General features: G+C 60.7%; 2 protein-coding genes across 4 annotated transcripts in view; both read right to left on the bottom strand.

Moving 5' to 3' along the window:
* Positions 1–872: 872 nt before the first annotated feature.
* On the bottom strand, positions 873–16,986 carry MSANTD1 (Myb/SANT DNA binding domain containing 1). Of its 2 annotated transcripts, XM_073237977.1 has the most exons (5): positions 11,833–16,986; positions 11,106–11,156; positions 6,959–7,223; positions 3,101–3,376; positions 873–1,334 (listed from the first exon to the last, which is right to left on the bottom strand). In XM_073237977.1, exons 1-5 carry the CDS (start codon positions 11,846–11,848, stop codon positions 1,094–1,096), a joined length of 849 nt encoding a protein of 282 aa, XP_073094078.1. In that variant the 5' UTR covers positions 11,849–16,986; the 3' UTR covers positions 873–1,093. The 2 variants fall into 2 exon arrangements, with proteins under 2 accessions (XP_073094078.1, XP_073094079.1); XM_073237978.1 differs by lacking the exons at positions 11,106–11,156; positions 11,833–16,986 and adding an exon at positions 8,446–11,081.
* A 174-nt stretch (positions 16,987–17,160) lies between these two features.
* The window catches only part of HTT (huntingtin), a 192,377-nt gene continuing 188,190 nt past the window's right edge, over positions 17,161–21,347 (bottom strand). For both annotated transcript variants that reach the window (XM_073237966.1, XM_073237965.1), the window contains exons 64-67: positions 20,856–20,961; positions 19,191–19,353; positions 18,843–19,003; positions 17,161–17,933 (exon numbers count right to left, since the gene is read on the bottom strand). In XM_073237966.1, coding sequence (XP_073094067.1) covers positions 17,720–17,933; positions 18,843–19,003; positions 19,191–19,353; positions 20,856–20,961 — 644 coding nt within the window. In that variant the 3' untranslated portion in view covers positions 17,161–17,719. The remainder of the gene's footprint in view (positions 17,934–18,842; positions 19,004–19,190; positions 19,354–20,855; positions 20,962–21,347) is intronic.

Raw genomic sequence — 21,347 nt, 5'->3', positions numbered from 1 at the left:
GCCACTGATGACCTCGCGGGCTACTGCAGGGTCACACCAGGATGGCCATGGCAGTCCCCCAGCAGGCCCCCTGCTTCCCTATCACCTCCACCAGTCTGCTCAGCAGTAGCCAGAGAGCTTTTCTAGACAGTAAGTCAAAGCATGTCACCTGCCACTAACTCACCCATCGTGTGCCTCAGAACCCTGGTGTGTGGGCAGCAACGTGCTGGTCCCAGGGGTGAATCAGACAGTCCTGTGCAGACAGTGACCAAAGCCCAAGGAAGACTTAGCAAGAATTCAGCAAAGAAGCTTCTGGAAAGGTTTTCCCATTGGTGGAAGGGCAGAGGCAGTGAGGTGAGGTGCATGCTGGCCCACCACAGCTCCTCTCCTGCGTCTGCAGATCCAGCCCCATACAGCAGCCACGGCACGGCTGCGGGTCTGGGGAGCCCCACCGCACCCACTGCTCCTGGGATTTGCCGTGCCCACCAGCTCCTCCCCACCTGCAGGTGACCGGCCCCTGCTCCTCCGTGCTGGCCCTTTCCGCCAGCGTGCGTCACAGTCTGCTCCAATTTTCTGTCGAGGTTCGCCCGGTCCCAGCTCCCAGAGGCCAGGCCCAGAACACCGAGCAGGGCCTGCCCCTTAGCAGGTGTTGGGTTTGTTAGCGTGCCACAGAAGGGGAACTCAGAGCCTGCGGGGAGGCTGCACGGGCTCTCTGGGGTTTGCTGTGTCTCAGGTTACTTTTGGACAGGTGCAGACCCTGGAGGGAGGAAATGACCATCCGCTTGGGGAGGGTCTTTGTTTCAGAGAGAACCTGTTTACTTTTGCACCCCCACCCCCTTCCCGGGTGCATTCCCTCCAAGCCGGTGAAAGTGAGCTCTATTTCCAGGCAGTCATGAAAATCATACATTTAATATCAAAGCCATTTCATCCCTCATGGCAGTGACCCAACGCACAGCAGGTTCCAGGACATTCTACCTGGGAATGCCCCCCGAGCGACCCTGAGCCTGGCCTGTGTCCGAGGAGCCCGAGGCCTCGCAGCCCCCCAGGGGCCCCTGGAAGGGGGTCCCAGCCCAGGAGCAGGGTCAGGCCCAGCCACCCGCCCGCCGCCCGTGGCCTAGGCGCCGGACTTGGCGATGAGCTTCTCCAGCAGGCTCATCATGCGCTCCTGCAGCTGCAGACTCTGCACCTGCAGGAGGTTGTGCTGGTCCAGCACGCGGCGCACCTCCCGGCACGTCTCCTCCACAGCCCGGCTCAGCCGGCGCTGCTCCTCCAGCATGGCCTCCAGCAGGCGCAGCTTCCTCCTCTGGAACTGGCGGCTCTGCGCCTTGCGCTTCTTCAGCGGCCGCCTGTCCGACCTGGAAGGACAGTGCCGGCATGTGGATGGCTGGGCCCGGAGCCTGTGCACCCAGGGCACTGCCTGGCCCCCAACCCAACCACTCCACTGGGCCACGGGACACTGAGGCCGCAGGCAGCGGGCCACTCCCTCGGAGCCCAGCCATCATGACAGCGAGGGGGCGACAGGAGCTGCAGCACTGCCATCCTCTGGGACCCGAGGCCATCCCATGACTGGGCCACAGGACGCCCAGACCACATGGTCCTTGGGGGCGGGGCACCCTGTACCAGCAGAGCACCTCAAACCCGCTGCGCTGGGTGCACAGGCACAGTGAGAGCTCGGAGAGATGAGGACGGCTGGCAGGAGGGAGGCCGGCCGCCTCCCAGGAAGCAAGGCCTCCTGTTCTGGCCGGCCTGGGGCAGACAGGAAAGTGAGGTTCAGAAGAAAGGGCCTGGGTCACGGAGCTGGGGATGGGGAGGTGGGAGGACAGGCAGGCACCTAGAGGGGCCAGGGCCCGCAGAAGCCTTGGCCCCCCTCCCTGGGGCAGAAGCAGCTCTGGTGGACGGGGGCGGTGGGAGCAGCCCAACCTGCGTCTATACCCTGGGCTCTCTGCTGTCGGGTGGTGGGCATCCTGGTCCAGCCAGACCCAGCCCTGTGCTCCTGAGAATGCCGGCAGCTCAGCTGCCTTCAGAGGTGGACAGTGGAGCTCTGGGCCCGGGGCAGAGCGGTGCCCACGTCCCAGCCCCGGGGTGGTATGGGAATGGGGCTCTGTCCCTGGAAACAGCTGCCATAAGCCTTCACAGCCATGAATTCAGTGTGGCTCTGAGCACAGGCACTTCTATCAGGGGTCTTTGCTGAGAAACCCTCTCTGCAGAAGGGGTGCTGGACAAACCGAGCAGCAGCCCCTGACATCAGGCCCCCCAGAAATGCCTTCCTCACCCCAACCCTGTCTGACAGGCCTGAGGACCAGGGCTTGGGGCAGAGGCAGGGCTGTGACTCAAGCCCACACTCTTGTTCCCATCCCCAGCCAGCCACCTCCTATTCGTCCTTGAGGCCTCCGTGAAACGGCCACAGGAATGTCTCTCCTGCACGCCTGTCCGTGTCCTGAGGGCAGGGTCACGTGGCCGACACAGGCCTTGCAGGGTGTCTGTGATGGGCGGCAGAGGGCAAGGACACCCGCTGCAGCGAGGTTTTGAGCGCACTCTCAAGGGAGTGGAGGCCAGCCCGACACTCCCTCGCTCACAGGGCTGGTCGGCCCAGCAAGGAAGGGGGAAATCCCCAGGCAGCCCGAGGCCCGGAGCGAGAGGAAGGCCCTCTACATGCGGCGTCTGGTCTTCTCTGTGCGCTGGCCCTACATAGTCCATGCTTGCCTCTGACATGCAGAGCAGGCCTGGGAGAAGGTACCAATTTATCCCCACCTTACAGAGGGGGACTGAGGCCCAGAGAGGTCAAGGACTTTCCACACAGCTGAACAGTGATGGAGCCAGGAGACAGACCCAGTGAGTGGACACGACAGCTCACACTTCACAGCCACCTGTCTTCCTGTCGGAGGCCCCCTGGCTTGAGGCCTCCCTGGTCTGACCCTCCTTGTCTGAGGCCTCCCTTGTCAGCCTCCCTGGTCTGACCTTCCCCTCTGAGCCTCCCCGTCCGAGGCCTCTCTGTCCCTGGAGGCACCTGTGCACTGCCTAGCCATGTGCAGCCAGCCAGGGATGGCAGAGGGTGCCACTGCCAGCTCACGGTGCCCTGGCAGCTGCGGGCCCCGCTGTGGTCGGGGAAGAAGCACTCTACCTGCACTTAAGGGGCAGTAAGCTGGAGGAGCTGGAGGAGCCGTCGTCGTGGAAGCGGCCTTCGTAGGAGCGCCGGTTATACGGTAAGTACAGAGGGGTGGACTTAGCTGACGGCGACAGGGACGCCTCGGTCTGGGACGTGGAAGGCCCCGGCTGCTGGCCATCCGGCAGTTTGCCATCACAGGACTCAGGGACCTTGGCCAGAATCCTATCAATGGCTAGGTAATAGGGCCAGTCGGGCGGGACGGACTCGCTATCTGTCATGCATTTTAATTTCCTGAAACGAGAGACACAAGAGCCAAGGGTGAGAGACCAAGCTGCCCCGCCCGGCCCGCCCGCCCTGGGCAGAGGGCACTTGGGGCTCCAGGACCCCGGGGGCCCTGTGGCACGGGCGGGAGCCACTCTTGGCCAGACAGGCCTCCCCACGGAATCGGCCAGGCTCCAGGGCCCGGTGACACTGGATGCAGGAAGAAGCCAGGCTCGGGACCTATATGGCCTCGCATGTCAAAAGGCAGCACACAGGCCGAGGGGAGAGCACCCCGGGCAGGAATCAGGTTTTTTGTAAGTACGGGGTCTTGGGCTGCTTCGAATCACTGCTTTCTCTGCTTTTCTGTAGCTATATTTTTTGGCAATGATCAAATACTGCTTTTAAACAAGTTAACCAACAATAATAAGATACTGTTAATGTAATAAAATATATAAAACAAGCCTAGGAATAAAGTATTATAATATATAAATGTCAAATACTGTAACATAACAGACATGCATCTCTGAGGAGGACATCTCATGTCTCAGGGAGTGGGAACCCCAGGAGCTAAGAGCACAGGCTTCAGTGTCCAACAGATCTGAGCTGTGTCTCGTCGCCACTGCTTTGCTGTGTGACCTTGGGCAGGTTCATTAACCTCTCTGAGCCTCCACTTTCACATCAGTAAAATGGGGATGATTAAACTCCTCACATGGCTGTAGGGAGGTTCTAGTAAGACAATGCCTGGGTCCTGGCAAACGGGAAGCTGTTCGGGTAGCACTCTTGTCTGAAGACACCAGGAGGCAGCAGGGCTGGGCCGATAGGGTCTCTTCCCATGTTGCCAGACACCTGCCATCCCCCACTTGGCCCTGGGGCTGAGGGTCTGCGCAGCACAGATCTGCCTGCTGTGGGTCCAAGCCCTTCCCAGGCCCTGCACCCTGCCCACCCCTGCAGACAGGCCCTGTAGGCCCCTGGGCCTTGGCCGGGAGTGAGGGACAGGGAGACGAGGCCACAGGACAGCCGGGTAGCCCTGCCAGGCCAGGAAAGAGGCCACAGGGTGTGTGTGTGTGAAGGGGAAGGCTCTTGGCTCTCTCAGACCCACTGCCTCCTGAGGCCAGGGCTCCCCCAGGCCCCCAGCTTCGGCCTGTGGCCCCTCACGTTCCAGTCCCGTGCTCCTCCTGATGCCGCAGAGCGCCTGCAGCTGGGTGGCTCCCGTCCCGACAGGTGGTTCCCTGCCAGGGTGTGGCCACCAGAAATACAAGCTGACCATCCTATTGGGTCAGTCTCAGCAAAGAGGCCGAGCTGGACAGCAAGGGGTCTGCGGCTCTGGGCAGCAAGCATAAGCCAGCTGCAGCAGGGGCAGCCTCAGAGCAGCACCAGCAGGCGCTGTGTCCTTAGCACAAGGCCAGGGACAGGCCACATGCGGAAGAGCACGACTGTCCTCTCTGACCACAGCAGCCCACCCATCACCCTGGAGGGCACGCACATGCCAGGTGTAGGGGCTCCCTCTGGAGGACCCCCAAACTCGTCCTGCCCATCCCAGCCAGCCTGCTCCTTGGAGAAATGAGGGGAGACCTGCCTCCAGCACAGGAGGCCCTAAATGGTCGGGTATTCTAGCGACGATGCTCCATGGAACCTGGCCACCCCCTCAGGCTTTCTTAGCCTGACAGCCTTCATATATGAAGAGCCTTTCCTGTGGGGAGGCTCTGTGGGGGGGTCAGAGCATCGGCCTGGCAAGGGCTGTGCAGCCTTGGGCAAGTCCCTTTCCCGCTCTGGGCCTCAGGACCCCTCTCAGTGAGCAGGAGCTGTGAGGGGCCCCAGCATGTGAACGCTTTGCAAACTGCGAAGTGCTGTGCACATGTGCAGCTGTAGCCTCTGACTACGACGGCTGGAGTGGAGGCCCCAGAAGACCCAGGTCCCCACTCTGCCACCCCTTCATGTCCTGCGGCCTCCTGGGCCCCCATCCCCCACGTCCAGGAAGGGAACAGAATCCTTCCCCTGGGACTTGGAAGAAGGCTTTCAAGATAAATAATAAATAACCCAGCAAGACAGCGATCAGAGCCCGGGAAGCACTGGGTCAGGTGAGAGGTGGGACGGCCATCCAGCCCCGCAGCCCCCTTCCAAGTGCACGGGGTGCACTGCAGGAACCAGGCAGGGGGCTGGTACGCCGCTGCAGAAGACGGAGCCTGGGGAGCCAGGGCTGGAATTTCACATCGTTTACATTAAGTGACTCTGATGCCTTCAGACGGGGGCAGCTGCCTCATTTCCAACCCCTGGGCCTGGCTGGAGACCAGGACTGAGGGTCAGAAATGGGCCTTTGGACAGGGCCAGACTTCAGACTTGCTCTTTCAAGGGCCATAAAAAATTAAATCGATGCCACTGGAAACAGCATTTTTGTTGTTAAGGGGCTATGGAGCCTCTGCAGGCTCCAGACCGCTGGGAGCTACAGGCCAGGAGGAGTTGTCTGTCGGGCAGGGGGAGGGTCCTCTTGCCCAGAGGGTGGCTCAAGGTGCCTGGGTCAAACCTTCAGCCCTGACCACACCTCCGCTCCCCTGCCCACAAGGCCACTAGGGGACTGGGTGGTGGCCAGGGCTGGGAGAGACTGGGCACCCACAAGGACAGTTCCCGTGCTCCCAGGAAGCTGACGGCTCTCGGGGGCGGGGGCAGCCCCAGCCCCAGGCCTGGCCCTGCCAGGCTGCCCACAGGGCCCCAAGCTCTTGGTTCCCCCATCGGCCCTTTGCACCTGCTTGACGGTTACCCAGCATGGCCTGGTCTACTCGTGACCTTCATCCTGCACATGACCCTCTCCATGTCCATAACCCATTCCATGCCTGTGACCTTTGCCCCACACAAGACCCTCTTCACACTGTGACCCTCCGCAGGTGGGCCTGGGTCCCAAGCACCCTGAGATGGTGGGTGTGTGCAGCCATGCCTGGCCCCCTCCCTAGTGCCAGAGCTCCCCTGCCCAGCCCTGACCCAGAACCCCCCCCGTCAGGCTGCCAAGGCAGGGGGGCCACAGGGGAGGGGGCAGAGGCAGAGGTGGGCGAGGCCGGGTCCTCAGCACATCCTTCCATAAACATGGCCCCTCTCATGAGTGGGGCCCTTCTGGGTACTCAGGACCCTGATGAGAGCCCTGTATGCCCCGGCCCTAAGGATGGCGCTGGCTGCGTGCCCTGCAGGGCTCAGTGGGTGCTGAGGACGGAGTGCGGGGACAGACAGAACTCACAGGCCCGGGAGCTGAGGCCGCTTCCTGCCTCTGGCCACTTTTCCAGCATCAGCCACCACACAGCCATGCCTTCGGCTCCCTGGCTGTGGCAGGGGGGTGTGGGCAGGCCTAGCAGGGACTGCCTGCACCTGTTGAAGGCACCCCTGGGGCAGTCCCAGTCCTGCCCTCACTCTGCCTCAGTTTCCCCGCCTGCCCAATGGGAGACTGCATACCTGGTTTCTGTAGGCCCCACCCTGCCGCGTGGTGTGGTGGCTCACTGGAACCCCACACCCCAACTGGGCTCCCAGAGACTGGCAGCAGCCCCCAGCAGTGGGAGCCTGGCCAGCTTGCCTGCCCTGGCCGCTACACCCTGGCGACCACGTGGTGAGGGCAAAGCGCCCGTGGCCCACCTGTACTGGAAGGTCATGTTGGTGATCTTGATCTTCAGCTCTTCGCCAAGCCGGCGCTCGCCCGTCATCCCCAGCAGCTTGCTGGCCATCTTCTCGTACACCTTGGCATTGCGCTTGGTCTGCTTCAGCTCGTCGAAGAACTCCTCCCAGACCAGGATGAGGCCGCGCATCTCGGCGTCCGTCCAGTTACGGGCCCGCCGGTGCTTCTCCGTCTGAGCAGACACCAAGTAGCCGGGCACCTCGGCTGCTGCCATCTTGGAGGCGCCTGCGGGGTTAAAGAAGTGGCTCAGGCGGGGCTGCGTCCCCGTGGGCACCCGCGGTGGAGGCCCGCTCCTGGAAGGCAGCTCTGTGCTCAAAATGGGGCCTACATCTGACAGGCAGGAATTTAGTTAAAAGCTTTTAAACGGGAAACGTCATTTTGATGTCACGTTTCCATAGCAACAGAGCAACTGCATAAGCTACAACAGAAACCTTTTAACTGAAAGCGCAGGAATCAGGGCCACCCTGACGGGCCATCAATATTGCTGTGAGCATGCCAGGCCCAAAACCGGCAGTCCGGGCTCTGGGCCTGCTTCCACCCTGCCGGCCGCCAGGCCTCGCGGGCCCTGGCTGTGTAGGCAGGCACATAGGCTGGGCAGACCTGGCTCCAGAGAGGTGGGTTAGGGCCACAGCCCCCGCCTCTGTCAGGCAGCAGCCCACACAGGTCAGGCACCCGAGGGAGTCCAAAACAGGGGGTCGGGGGAGGACAAGAGCCACCAGGATCCCAGGGCAGACAAAGAGGGAGACGGAGAGGAGGGTGGGGGGACAGAGGGTCATGGAGGGGGGACATATAGGGACAGACGCCCTCAGCCATCCGCAGAGACACGTGCATGCCAGTCCTCACCCGCCCGATGCCCCTTGTACAGACAGCGCTCCCAGCCAACGTGCTCGCGTTTTATTTTGGGAAACAGAAACGGACCGACCCCAGGCTGGGTGATGGTGGGGCTCCGGCCCCCGTGCGGGCAGACCCCTGCTCTGCCACTGACTGCACGCCTGTCTCCCCCTCGCAGGCAGGACTGTGTGCCAGCCTGGGCGGCGTGGGGCAGGCCTAGGACCCAGAACAGCTCCAGAGGCCAGGGAGCAGCTGGAAGCAGTGTGTCCCTCCCCCGGGGGCAGACGCACACAGCCCTGTCTAGCCTGAGTCGGCACCGTCCACGCCGTGCCTCCACCTGACTGACCAGGGCGCTCCTTACAGTGCCCCACAGAAAAGGGTTCGGCAAAGGCTTGCTGAGTAAAGAAACGAACAAAGGGACTGATCTTAAGCAACACAGCCCCCTTCCCGACAGGTCACCTGCACTTTGCCGCGGACTTCCTGGCAAACTCCGGTTCATTCCCCACAGCCCTGTTCCGGTGCCACCTCCCCTCTGAAATCTCCCGACTCCACTGTGGTCCTTCTATGTTCCCTCCTGCCAGTGGGACCTAACTTGAGCCAGTGTGTTGTTTCCTACCTTTCAGCTCTGTGGTCCTGGGTTGCCAACACCTGCAAAAGCGTCAGTAGTAAGAACTGAGCCCTCTGAACAGGGGGCGGGGCCCTAAGCACGGAATACCCAGTTTTCTCTTTGATCCTCATGGTATTCTTGTACAGAAGCTGGCACTGTCCTCATCCCTGTTTCATAGGTGAAAAGCCTGAGGAGTGGCAAAAAGGTCACCCATGGGTAGGGGCCATGCCAGGCTTGAACCAAGTCAGAGTTGAGTCTGACACCACACTATGGTGCTATTGGCCGAGCACCAGCTGCAGGGTCCCTGGGAAGGACACCGTCACACTACTCTGCCCATAGTCCTGGGTAGGACACCGAATGTAGCCCGTGAAAACCTCTGCATGCCTGGGTAAATGCTGCCCACCTTTTCCCGGGGTCTCCTGGGAGGCCTGCTGTTGCCAGGCAGCTGCGTCTGGGGGGTGCTCTCCGTGCACACTAGGTGAAGCCCGAGGAGAACCTCAGCCTGGATGGGGGAGGGTTCTGACTCCGAATGAGAAAGAACTCTGGGGCAGGCCGGACAAGTGTGGGTAAGGAAGCAGTTCATTAAGTGGGAGTAGCAGGGATGGCAGCTGCCATGCGGGCAGCAGAGAGCAAGGGAGAGCAGAGGGGGGAAAGGGCAGCTCACTGAACTCCTGCTCGGCAGACGGCAGGTCCCTTGCCAACGCCTGAAGCCAGGGTCACCTGGCATCCAGTGTCCACTTGGATCTACACGGCATGGGAACTAAGTCCCTTACCACCCTAGGATTTGGTGGGGCCACAGAGCACCAGATGAAGTGAGATTTTGTTCTGAGAACTTCCCAAAGGCAAAGAGAGGAGATTTGCAGGCAGGCTACTGAAGACTATGACCGTACAAGTGCAGCCCTGTCCGGGTCGCCCAGGCGATGGGAACTTGCAGCCCCAAATCAGAGCTCTCAGCAGCCCCTTCCTACTCGTCTGAAGTAGCACAGAGAGAGGAAAGACTCGTGTTAAGTCTGGGAAGTTGAATGAAGTAGCAAAGTGACAATGACACTTACCACTGGAAGAGCACAGAGACAAAATGCAGTAAGCTGAGCAGAGATAAGGCTTTATTTAAAAAGCACACACTTGAAGAAAGGGGAGTGTGGGCAACTTCAGAGAGGAGGCGCATTTAAGGGCTTAGGATTCTGTCTCTGAAGGCTTTCGGGAATGGGGCACAGGGCGGGGGGCGGGGTTGTCGGGCACAAGCTTGACTTGTGGTCTCGGGCTCTCTCTCCAGTGGGAGACATTATGTCACCACCCACAGTCAGCCCTCTAGATAATTCTGTAAGACAAACTTAACACAAGGAATTTATTGATCCAGTTCCTCTCCAAGGTAGTGGTTTCTCTCCAGCACTGGGAACGCATCAGCTAAGACTGCACACCCTGCCTTAAAGTAGGTGGTTGGCTGGTCACCATGAAATGTTAGGAACCTTACCTCCTAATTCCCTGGTTTTTAAAATGGAATCTTAGCCTTAAGATGGGGTCCCTTCTGTTCTTGCTTTACTGCTTATATCTTGGCATTTTTATCAAAGGCAGGAAAAGTTAATCATGATGCTTACCCTATGTTTACCAACTGCCCTTCTTCACCAACACAATGCTGACCCTGCACAAGGTGGTTGCTGGCACTGGCTGGGGTCCTTGGCTGTGGGACCCACACCCCACCTCAGTGGGCCTCTGCCAGGGCTTGACTGAGGCTTGTCCTGATGTCTCAAGGGCCAGCAGGGTCAGGGGATACAGACATTGGCCCCCAGGGGCAGCTGAGCTGGGCTGGGCGGGCAACACAGGACAAAGGTGAGCGGCACATGGAGACAGACTCAGGGACTGGCCCAGCCCCCTATGAGCAGGCAGAGGGCACTGCTGGGAAGAACTGGGCCCGCAGAAGGCCAGAGCGTGGGGCCTGGCAGTGAGAGATGGGGTGTCTGTAACAGTGGGATGGGCTTGCGAGCCAGGCTGGGGATGGGCCCCAACCTCAGTGGGGTTAAGAGACTGAGGTGCCCATAGGGCTGGCCAGGGTCTCCAGCCTGAACTGGGTCAGGAGACCAGAGCCAGGCCTGTGGGGCCTGTGGATAGAAGGTGCCAGCCAAAGGCGACAACATGCAGAATTTAAGAGCTGAGGCTCAGACGGGGTGGGGGTGGTATCAGAAGAGCCCGTCACACCTGCTGGGCCAGGCCCCAGGCACATGGCACCAGCTGCTCCAGCCGTGATCCTGCCTGGCATCTGTGGGGGTCCCAGGTTGAAAAATCATGCCCGCCAATAGAGGATCGTCCCTGGACCTCACACGGAGTCTTCAAGGTGCCCCAGGATGGGGGAGCTGGGCCCGGAGTGGGGAGTGACCCGAGTCTCTGCCCCAGTGCCCCTGCCCAGCCCACACCTGCTGAGTCCCTGTGGGAGGGGCTGGGCCCTCGAGTGTAAGGAGGGAAGGGTCCAGGGAGGGGCCGGCAGGCTGGGGCTCTCTCCTCCCTGCAGTCAGAGCCAGAGCGCAGCCGGGGCAAGTGTGGGCACTCAGACGGGCCTCCGACCCTGCTCAGTGGGCTCCTGGGTCAAGGCCCTGCTGTCAGCTCCCCATAGGAGCCCCTCTTTGGGCTCCAGGGGTCACCTGGGGACAAGAGACATCAGCCCCCAGGAGACTCACCCGCTGCGCTCCTCCCGGCCTGGGTGCCTGACACAGCGCACTCAGAGGCATCTGCAGAGGGAATGAGGGTCTGGAAGCTCCACTTCTCAGGCAAAGGAGCTGACCCTCCCAAGGGGCCCCACGGCTGGCTCTCTGTCCCACCTTGAGGACCTGTCCTCAACCACACTCCAAGGGTTGGGCGGGGCTGCCTCCCCAAGCCTCGCAGCACGCGGGCAGGGGCTGCAGTGAGAGGCTGGCAAGCAGGGCCTCAGAGCTTGTGGAGGAGAAAGAGGCTGGTGTGCTGGCCTGGGGGCTGGGGAGGTGGCTGGTGCATAATCATCAGGAAAAGCCACCATTTCAGGGTCCACGGCCTGTTCAACAGCAGCACAGCTGGTCCCAGTGCCTCGGAGCAGCCGGTCCTTGGACATCACTGCCCATGCTCAGGGCCCCTGGCAGCCAGGTGGCCCCACAGGGGGCGTCTACACCTGCCTGCCTCCAGCCGGCACACCCAGGGGAGTCAGGGTAGGGACTGGACTGCAACTGCCTCTTCTCTGGTCTCAGTGGGCCCTGGGAGCCCCCAAGGATGGAGGGCCCTGGCGGTGCTCTCTGGAGAGCCCTCCTGTCGGGCCTCCGAGGACAAGGAGGAGCTGGGGTCAGGGAAGGGAGAGGCCGGGGAGGTAGGGCCAAGCACCCAGCCGCCCCGCCTGGAAGGGCCCTGTCTGTCCTCTGCTGGGGGAGGGCTCCTTACCTTGGCACAGCTGCATGGCCAGCTGGGACCACCAGTCTCTGTGGGATGGGGAGGCAGAGGGCCAGGGGGCGTCTGGCAGCACCTGCAGGGAGACGGGGCCGTCAGGCCTTGCAGGGCGGGGGGCAGGAGTGCCAGGACACCTGTGCTCCAGTGGAGCCTGAGCCCTCTAGCCATCTTTCTCTGAATCAACACTCGGTCGCTGCCATGCTTATGCCTGCCCTGACCAGCCTGGCAGGGCGACACAGGGCCCCAGGACAGGAAGTGGGCGCCCCTGGGACTTCTGGCACCTGCGAGCGGTGGCAGCTCAGCAAAGGCTTGGCCTGTCACCGTCAGCGGCAAAGGCTGGCAGTGGGACTCCTGGCCTGAGCAAAGGTGGAATTACCCGGTGTGGAGGTGGGGGGTGAGCCCAGGCAGGGAGAGGCAGGACCAGGGGGTGAGGGGAGTCTCAGGACCGCCCAGCTCGCCGTGCTGGCACCACTATCCTTCTCCCTGCATATGTGGAGCCCAGACTCTTGACTTTCAGCCCTCTGCCTCAGCAGGCAGCCCCAACCGTGACCCAAGGGCTCCACCGAGTTCACCCGCACCCCAAGAGCTCCTTGGGCCCACATAAGTGGAGGCCCGGCTGGTGGCTGCTCCCACCCACCCGCCTGTCATGAGGGGCAAAGGCTGGGAGTGCCAGGACCCCTGGAAGACATCGCTGTGACAGGGACAATGTCATGTGAGTGTCTCCCAGGTTTCCTGCCCGGAGGGCCCAGTGGGGACAAGCCAGCCAACTAAATGAGGGAGCCAGGAAACTCCACCATGGAGGACGCAGGAGAACATGCTCATGGTTCCCCTAAAGAGGCTGCAGTGACCCCACAAAGCAGGCCTGCCTCTGTGTCCAGGGGTCTTGCAGAATGCCGTGCCCAGTGGCGCTTGGCCCACCGCAGGGCTGCCCTAGAAGTGAGATGCAGGCTGGGCCCCAGGAGCAGCACTGCTGCCATACTCAGAAAGGCCTCAGGGCAGGAAGCGGGGTCTTGCCCCTTCTGAGGGCGGCTGTGCCAGGGGGGCCCAAGGACAAGTGGGGAGCATGCAGCAGACAAGCCCATGCGTACCACTCCTTTCCAGGGGATCTGGGCCTTTTCTTTCTGGAATTAACAGGTTGGCCAGGTGTGCTCAGGTGCACGGGGCAGGGTCTGGCTGTCCTTCCCCCCCTCAGGGCAGCTCTCAAGGGTGACATCACTGGGGGCCCTGGAGTTGTCACAGAGGATGAAAACTGGGGAGGGGAAGGTACCCCAAATGCTTAAGAGTGGCTGATGTGAGAATGAGCCTGAAGTGACCCATCCACCTGGCCGGGCACCCGAGAGCCCCAACACTGTCCTGGTGCAGAGAGAGAGGGTCCTGTGGTCTCAGGAGGGCCGGGAGCACAGAGTCTCAGGACAGCCGCGACCTAGGCATGGCTCTCAGGGGACCCAGGGCTGCCACGGGAAGGGATGGCAGGCCACTCCCGCCAACCTCAGCAGCATCACAGAGCACATGCCCTGAGCAGCCTACAGCCAAGGAGGGTTTGTGCCTCTGCAGGTTGGTGGGTGAGACACCTGCACTCCAGGTCACCATGCCAAACACCAAGGCCTCCAAGGAAAGGCTCACCCAGCACTTGGGACGGTGCCCAGTGAGATCCAGGAAGAGCTGGCTCTCAGGTGGGGAGGGTCCAGGACGCTGGGGGCTCCAAAGCCAGGCCATGGCCCTGTCTGGGCACTCCCGTCTCTGTACCAGCCCCTACCACCCCTCCAGGGTCCCCAGCCAGATGCGGGAGCAGAAATGCAGTGCCAAAACCATATATACAGCCTCCATGTCAAGAACCAGGGTTACCTCTGCAGCCCGTGTCTGCGGGGCAGGACCCTCACAGAAGCACCTGGCCAGGCCTGGGTCGGGGCCCCTTCCTCACCCCCCACATGGACACAGGGCCCTGACCTGTGGGGCTCCACTGGGACATTGGACGTCGCAGGCATGGCAGCCAGCATCAGCCACCCTCACAGTCCAGGTTCTCCGTAAGCAAAGCAGGCGCGTACAGCAATTTATGGTTTAAGGTCTTCCTTTAATTCAGATGTACAACGTTTGCAGCAGTTTAAAAAAACTTGGATACTCATCTCAGTCATCCCTGCCCTCTCCTCTCGGAATTGGACAGTTAGGTCCGGCGGGGGCTCTGGTGCTCCCGTCACAGCCCTGTGGGCTCCCAGCGTGGTGGGGAGGGCGGCTGTGGCACAGCAGCAGCTCAGACCCCTGCTAACAGCCACTCTGCTGCAGCTCGAAGCCAAGAACACAGCCTGGTGGCCCCACTGGGAACCAAACCACCTGCAGCAAGTGCGAGTGGCCGCAACATTCTGGTGCAGGGGCCCCAGTTCTCGAGGGGAAGCCGCAGGGACTGTCCAGGGCCGGATGCTCCCAGAAGCACTTAGCGGGGAAGGGGTTCCTCAACTGCATTAAAAAGTGACAGGCACGTTGGGGAGAGTGATCCATGAACCTCCCAAGCCACCTTCAGCTGTCAGCACCCCGAGAGGGCCCCTCCACCAAGGACACTCCAGGCCAGCAACATGGGGTGCTCCTCCCCTCGAATAAGCCCTCCCTGATCTCCAGTGACCTCGGCACCCTACTCCTGCCTCACCCCACTAGCGAGGACACCTTGGTCTCACCCTCCCCTACGGCTTTGGACGCTCACCGAAGACAAAGGGACAAAAGCTAGAGGGAGGGTGTTTGCTAGGAAGCAGGTCGCAGAGGGCACTGGCTGCAGGGCACACAGCACGAGGCCCACCGCGGGCCCTGCTGCAACACGGAGCACAGTCACTGCTGTTCAGAGCCTGTCCTGCAGAGCCCATGGCAGGGCTCCCTCCAGCTCTGCAGGAGCTGCCCTGGGGGTGCCCCGGAAGTGAGAGCGGCAACAATGGGGCGTCGATGCACAGGAACCCTGGGGGGTACAGGGCCTTCTCGGATGCTATATTCTGGGTATCGAGGTGTTTTGGTATCACTCATCCCCGTGCAAGGACACGTTTGCTGGCAGAAATGAGAGAAGACAGTGGGAAAGGGCACTTGGCAGCTAGAAGTCACCGCACACTCAGTGGGGCAGGGATGGGAGGGAGGCTCCATCCAACAACCCACCCTGGTTTCATCCAAAGCTTTCCTGATATTAACCAGAAGGAAAACTAAACAATGCTCCCCACCCCCTGAGAAATAAACCTGACAATCAAATCAATGATATTTTCAACAAAATTTGCATTAATAATAATCATTGGTGCTTGCACACTTTCAGGAACTTGATAAAGTCTGAATCCCTTCTGCAGAGTTGAGAAGGTGGACTCTTCTCAGTAGGGTTCAGTGAGCAACACCCCCACTCTTGGCCCTGTCACGCAGCCTACTCCACGTGGCAGGTCTGAGAAGAGCCAACTCCCGAGCACCCCTTTCTTAGAGGCCTTGCACACCTGTCCTGACATTACACATACAGTTACAGGCAGGTACACACACTCAGCCAGGGTGAAGCAACCTCATGCACAAACTCACTTCCTTCCCCGCAGCACGCAGGCACATCTCCGGGCCGGCATCTCTGGCCAGGCGGGGCTCGGAGCCCCTTGCCAAGGACTGTCATAACAAGAGAAGGTCCACTAAGCCTGCAGTGGAGTCCAGCGATGCAAATCCTAAAGGGAGTGGCTCCAAACTTGACATTCACAGAGTTACTTACAGATGTAAAATCCAACCAGGAACAATGTCTGACCTGTGATGTGTCTACCTTAGAGCTGCTGCAACAGCCGGGGCCAGGGGCGGCTCATCTGCTGCCTGCCCTGAGCTCACAGGCACTCCAGCAGGCTTGCTGTGGGGACAGCGAGGCTGAGCCAGAGGCCCTGTGGGAGCCGGGAGAAAGGCGGCTGTCTTCCCATGAAGACTCAGGCGCCTCTCAGACACCCACCCATGTACACCACAGCCCTGGCGGCTCAGTGAGGTCTCTACGGGGTGCCAGTGGGAGGCAGCCGGAGCTGCTCTAGGGGTGCACCTGTGTGGGCAGTGGGCACCGCATGTCCAGCTAGTCTTGCTCTGCGGTGGCCGGAAGGAAGTGGCAGCTCTGTAGGGAGTGGGGGCAGCTCGGGGGGCTTGAGGAGCTGGGGCCTGAGCCCCACAGCCGGCTGTGTGCAGGCGGGACAGGTGAGGCCCAGACAGACATGAGGTAACTAACGACATGCCCAGGCTCTTCCTCCTAGGAAGTGTGCCTTTCCACACCCAGGCAGCCTCTGGAAAGTAGCTTCAAAATGATGGCCACTTACCACATGCAACACCCAAATCACCGGCTGCACCTCATGACCAAACTGACCGGCATCACAGTGACCACACGAGGCAGATGCCCACCAGCCTCGTGGTCAGATGGGCAGAGCACCCCCGGCCCTGTAAGTGCTCAGGCAGCCTGACTGTCCAGCCCCTTTGCATGTGCTGGTTTGGCTACTTTGGTCTGGAAACAAGGCTGGTCCCAGAACTCAGGCCTGGGGCAGAGGCTGTGGCTCTGGGGGCCGTGGGCAGGCTGGTCACCATACAGCCCTGTCTCATTCGTGTCCAGATCAAGCCCTGCCACTGGTGCAGCAAACACAGCTCTGAACTCTCCTGGCTGAAAGGAGGCCCGGCATGTGGGCTGAGCTGGACAGGGAGCTGAGGAGGCACTGGGGTCTTGCTCCGACAGTTGCCATGACAACAAGCTTTGCTCTTGACCAGGAAGGACCCTGACAAATGTAGCTCCATTACCCCCTGGCTGCCAGGGCCAGGCATCTGTCTGGGCCCCAACATGCAGGAGGGGCCATGTGGGAAGCAGAGGTGAAGCAACCTCTGGCCAGGCGGCCAGAGCCCAGAGTAGACAGCAGCCCAGAGCCAGCTCTGGACGGGAGCCACAGGGCCTCAGGGCCAGCAGCTCTGGATGTGACAGAGGCTGCTCATGGTCCGGTGAGCTGGCTGTGTCAGCTGCTGGCTGTGTCAGCTGCGGGCTGGGGAAGCCGTCCTTCCCTGGTGAGTAGAGGACCGTTAGAGGCATCCGTGCCTGAAGACGGCGGCTGCAGACAGGCACAGAGAGGCCCACGTTCCCAGGCCTCAGTGGGGCCAGCTGGGGACTCCTGGTAGACATTTGGACATAGCACTTCTCCAGCTCTAATTAAATGTGAACGTGTGAAAAACTGTGGGTGTGCCACACAGAACCGTATAAGCACAGGAAGGAGGGATTCAGTGTGGGTGAGATGGGCTGCCTGTGCGACAAATCCCTGGAAAGAGGCGGCTGCATGCGGCACAAACCCCACAATGCATTCTTTACACAGGCATCAGAAGTTACCGCAAAATTAATCTCTTTACTGATACAATTAAAATTTAAATCCTGAGAAGAAAACAGAAAGACAAATATGGCGCTGGTGTCGTGCTCACACCACCCGCCGGGCACGGACCCTGCCGGCACACACCAAGCACCCCCTGTGAGGAGTGGGATCACGACCCCCCCACACCTCACCAGGGAGACCTGGGAAAATGTTCTCCAAAGCCTAATGCTGCCACCTTATGCCACCAGGACAGGAGAGGGGGCTGATGGCCAACCTGTAAGTGCACGGACTGCTATCCCAGGAGCCGGAGCAGCCATACCCTGGTGGCAATGAGCAGGCTGGCCAGGAGGAGGGTGAATGCCTGCTTAACTGGCATTTAACACTAGCTCTAGCATAAAGGGTAAGTGGCGCAGCTGCTCTGCTCTTGGTGGACCCGGGCTCTACCTCCCGTGTCGCCGCACACATTCCTGCACAGCCGTGTGGCAGAGATGACACTGCTCCCTCGGCCACACTGCCGGAGCCACCTGGCACAGACAGGGACCCCAGGCACCAGTGCTGGAACCCAGGGTGGGCACTCAGCACGTGGCAACCTTGTGGACGTTCTGCAAACAAGCCAGCAATCGGTGATAGGGGTTTCCCGGTACTGCAACCACCTCGAACACAGACTGGAAGGCCCGGCGATCAAGCTCCTCCTCTATCTGGTGTCTGTAAAAGTCCGTGGCCACCAGGCAGAAGAGGTTAGAGTCCACTTGCTCCAGTTTGCCCATCCTGCTGATGACGTGGGGAAGGCTGGTGGAGAAGTTAAGGGAACAAGGCTAGAATAAGGGAGGGCCGGCTCACATCCCACACCCTCACCTGCACACTCCTCCTGGGACTCAGGTCTACAGTTGGGCCCAGAAGTCCCGAGAGCAGACCGAAGCACAGCTGGAGTGGCCCTGGGCCGTGCCCGAAGCTGGGCTCCCGCCCTTGGCTCCTGCTGCTGAGTCCATAACAGCCAGCGGTATGCCATCCCCTCCAGCTGGAAGCCTGGCCCTGCCCAGCAGAGCAGGGGTGGGCCAGGCAAGAGGCAGCTGAGCAAGCCCCGCGGGGAGGGCACCTCTCCGCAGCACCTCCCTGTCCTGGCCGGCTGCACGGTGCTGGCGGTAGTGCTCCCGCTAGCCCTGCCCCCCGGAGGGCGGGAGCGCCACGGGCCCTCTGGGCGAGCTGCTGTCAGCCCCAGGACAGCCGTCTGTGCAGAGGCTCTGAGGTCTGTCTTGGGGGAAGGCTGCCACACAGAGAACCTGCCCTTTTGGCAGCCAGCATTTTTAGGGTGGGAATTGGATCTTTACTTTCAAGCCTTTTACCCAAGAGGATGACACACGCACAATGACAAAGGATGCACAGCAATCTCAGCAACACCCCCAGCTGCTTGAAACCCAGGGGACAGGGGCTGGGGGTCCCCAGAGGCCAGCTGCAGGCCTGAATCCCAAGGACCCTCTGCACACCCCCAGCAATTCAGAGTGAACCCCAGGCCCTTGGTCAGGGTGGTGAGCATGTTTTGTTTCCCTATCAATGTTTACTCTTTTGGGGCTGCAGGTAAATGTCATCTTGACCTCTGGGTTTTTGCAGAGGTTGGGTTTCAGAAAAGTTAGTCAAAAACCTCAACCTAGACACTGACATGAGAGTGTGCAAGACCTGGCAGGACCCAGGGAAGGATACGTTGCCGAAACCCATGGGCTGGTGGAAGCGCTGACGAAGAAACAGGAAAGACTCCATGTGGCCATGGCAACCGGGGTCCTCTGTGTGAAGTTGGAGAGGGACAGCATGACCCAGTCCCGGACCATGGATGACTGCCCAGTGCTGTGCAAAGTCTGGAACACCTGAGAAGATTAAGAGGCCCATAGAGTCAGGGCTGTGGGGGAGCCCCAGGGAGAGGGCAACACAGCTCTTCTGGGGCTGACAGTGGGTGAAGAGCTACTGCTGGTTTTCAAAGGGGAGGCCCTGGGCCACCGGGTGAGCATGCCAGGCAGGGAAAGCACCCACTCCGAGGGCAGGCCTGGCTTTTACCTTGTAAACTACGGTGGCCATGAACTGTGGGTATGGCTGCTGGTTGGACAGAAACTCTCCAATGACTTTGTTCATGACGTCCTGGGGTGGGAAGAAGTCATCTAAAAACTGAGGGAGGATCCGTGCCACCACTCTGGCTTCACAAGGAAACCCCTTCCTGACCCTGGAAGGAAGGCCGTGAATCAGAGCCTCGCTTGCGAGACTCCGAGTCCTGCTGTGGAAGCCAGCTATGGGCCCAGGGCGGGAGGTGCCCAAGGCGCTCCTGGAGTATTAACTGTAACAGCAAAAAAGCAATCCCCTCTGTGGAGACCTCACCAGGGACCTGAAGACAAACGCACAGCTTGGGACTCCCCACCTGGTGTGAGGGCCAGTGATCTGAAAAGGGTTGTAAAGTTGTTTGATGTAATAAGCAAAAGTGGTTTGAGGTGGTGACGTCAGAGATAAACTCCAAATCAAACACTGCCCCGGTTCCGTCTGTTCCCATCCATGGGCACATGTTCCGTGTGCTTGTCACCGCAGCACTTCAGTCACCTAGGGCGCTTTCCTTCTTGCCTGGCCTGGACCCCGTCTCTCCAGCTGCTCCTCCTCAACTGGGCCTACAGGCTGCGTGTTGGAAGGCGGCCACCGAGCTCCTGTGTGGTCAGTGCCGGAGAAAAGCTGTGCTCTGCTGAAAAGCACCCCAAGTGGCCCACCTGCCTGTGGATGCCAGCTGCTGCCCAGCACGGGCGAGGCTGCAGCTGGGGGCGACACTCAGCCACAGACTCTCTTGTCAAGCCAGTGCCCCCCAGCACCTGGGGAGGGCAGGCTGAGCGCTCGCACTGCACTCACTGGAGGGCTTATCTTGTCAGCAATGGAGGGAAGTTCCACGGAGGCGGGACCCAAGGGGCTTCCTCTGCCCACCAGCCGCTGTGGTGGGCATTATGGGCAAAGGACTACAAGCGCCTGTTGTAACTTTATCATGGGAACAGACTGCCGCTCAGCTTCCCAGAACACCCTGCCTGCCAGAGTGGGCAGGGAAGTCTTGCTCAGCTCCTGGGAGAGCCCAAACACTCCCTGCCGACTGGAGCACAGGCCCAACATGCAGGACTGGCCTCCCCAGGGCGACAGACACATCCTATCGCCTGGATGAGGGGCCTGGGGCAAACCTTGGTGCCCTGTACTGGAGAAAAAGCCGACGAGGTGCCTGACCCATTTTCCAGAACTAGCAAGCCGACCCAGTCCTGGATACAAGCATGCAAGTGTGGGGAGGCAGTGACTAAGCATGGACTCCAGGAGACACTGGTTGGTTGTTTAAACCTTCACTGATGGTTTCTAATGCTGCTCAAAGGCCGGCTACCCCGCAGCCTCGAAGGTTTGCCAGCTTTGACGTGGGGCAGCCATGTCTGACGGACATTTCGTTACTGCTCAGGGCTCTATGCCCAGCCCACCATCGTCCCATTAACGTGCCCAACTGACACCACCACACCACTGGGGGGCTGCCCCCGCCTTCAGGACCTAGGGGCAGTGTCTGGGCCAACCTCTGGTTCAGTCATCTCTGAACTCCTGGATGCTGGGGTTCAAGGACTGCCACTCAGAGCCCTGGGCAGGGCTACGAGGGCACTGTGGGGAGCAGATGGGGCAGCCGCCAGTGGGAGCTCTGGGGCACAGGCAGGCTCCATTTCTTACCTGTCGAAAAGAACAGACACGCGCTCCATAGCCACGATTACTGACTCGCTGTCGGGGGTGGCAGGGCTGGGGTCCGAGGTCCTGCCCGGACTGACCTTCTCCTTTCCTGGAACAGATTGTTCCCCGACATTACTTGAATTGTAAACCCAGACAGGCTTTGCAGACAGTGCTGAACTCCCATGGGATCTCAGCTAGCCCCTAGAGATGACCAGAAACAGGGGGGCTGTGGGCCCCTGGCAGCCCAGCCTGGAGTGCAGGGGTACGTTCCTAGGCCTGCTCCCCAGGCCTGGCTCTGAAGCCTATGCAGCAGTGGGACTGTGAGTCAGTTACCCTGTTCCTGCTCCACAGTCTCCCTCGAGAACCAGAGGGGACCTGTGGTCTGTGTCCCAAGACTGAGCGCTCCTCTCAAGTGAACAGACCCGTACGGTCTGGAGCTTGGGGGCATCAGCCCGTCGGGCACAGGTGGGCCTGAGCCCCGAGCCCCGCTGCTCT

Source organism: Manis javanica, chromosome 5, assembly GCF_040802235.1.
Source record: "Manis javanica isolate MJ-LG chromosome 5, MJ_LKY, whole genome shotgun sequence".
Taxonomy (NCBI): Eukaryota; Metazoa; Chordata; class Mammalia; order Pholidota; family Manidae; genus Manis; species Manis javanica.
The sequence above is the reverse complement of the archived record's forward strand: the minus strand, read 5'-3'. Positions and strand labels throughout refer to the sequence as shown.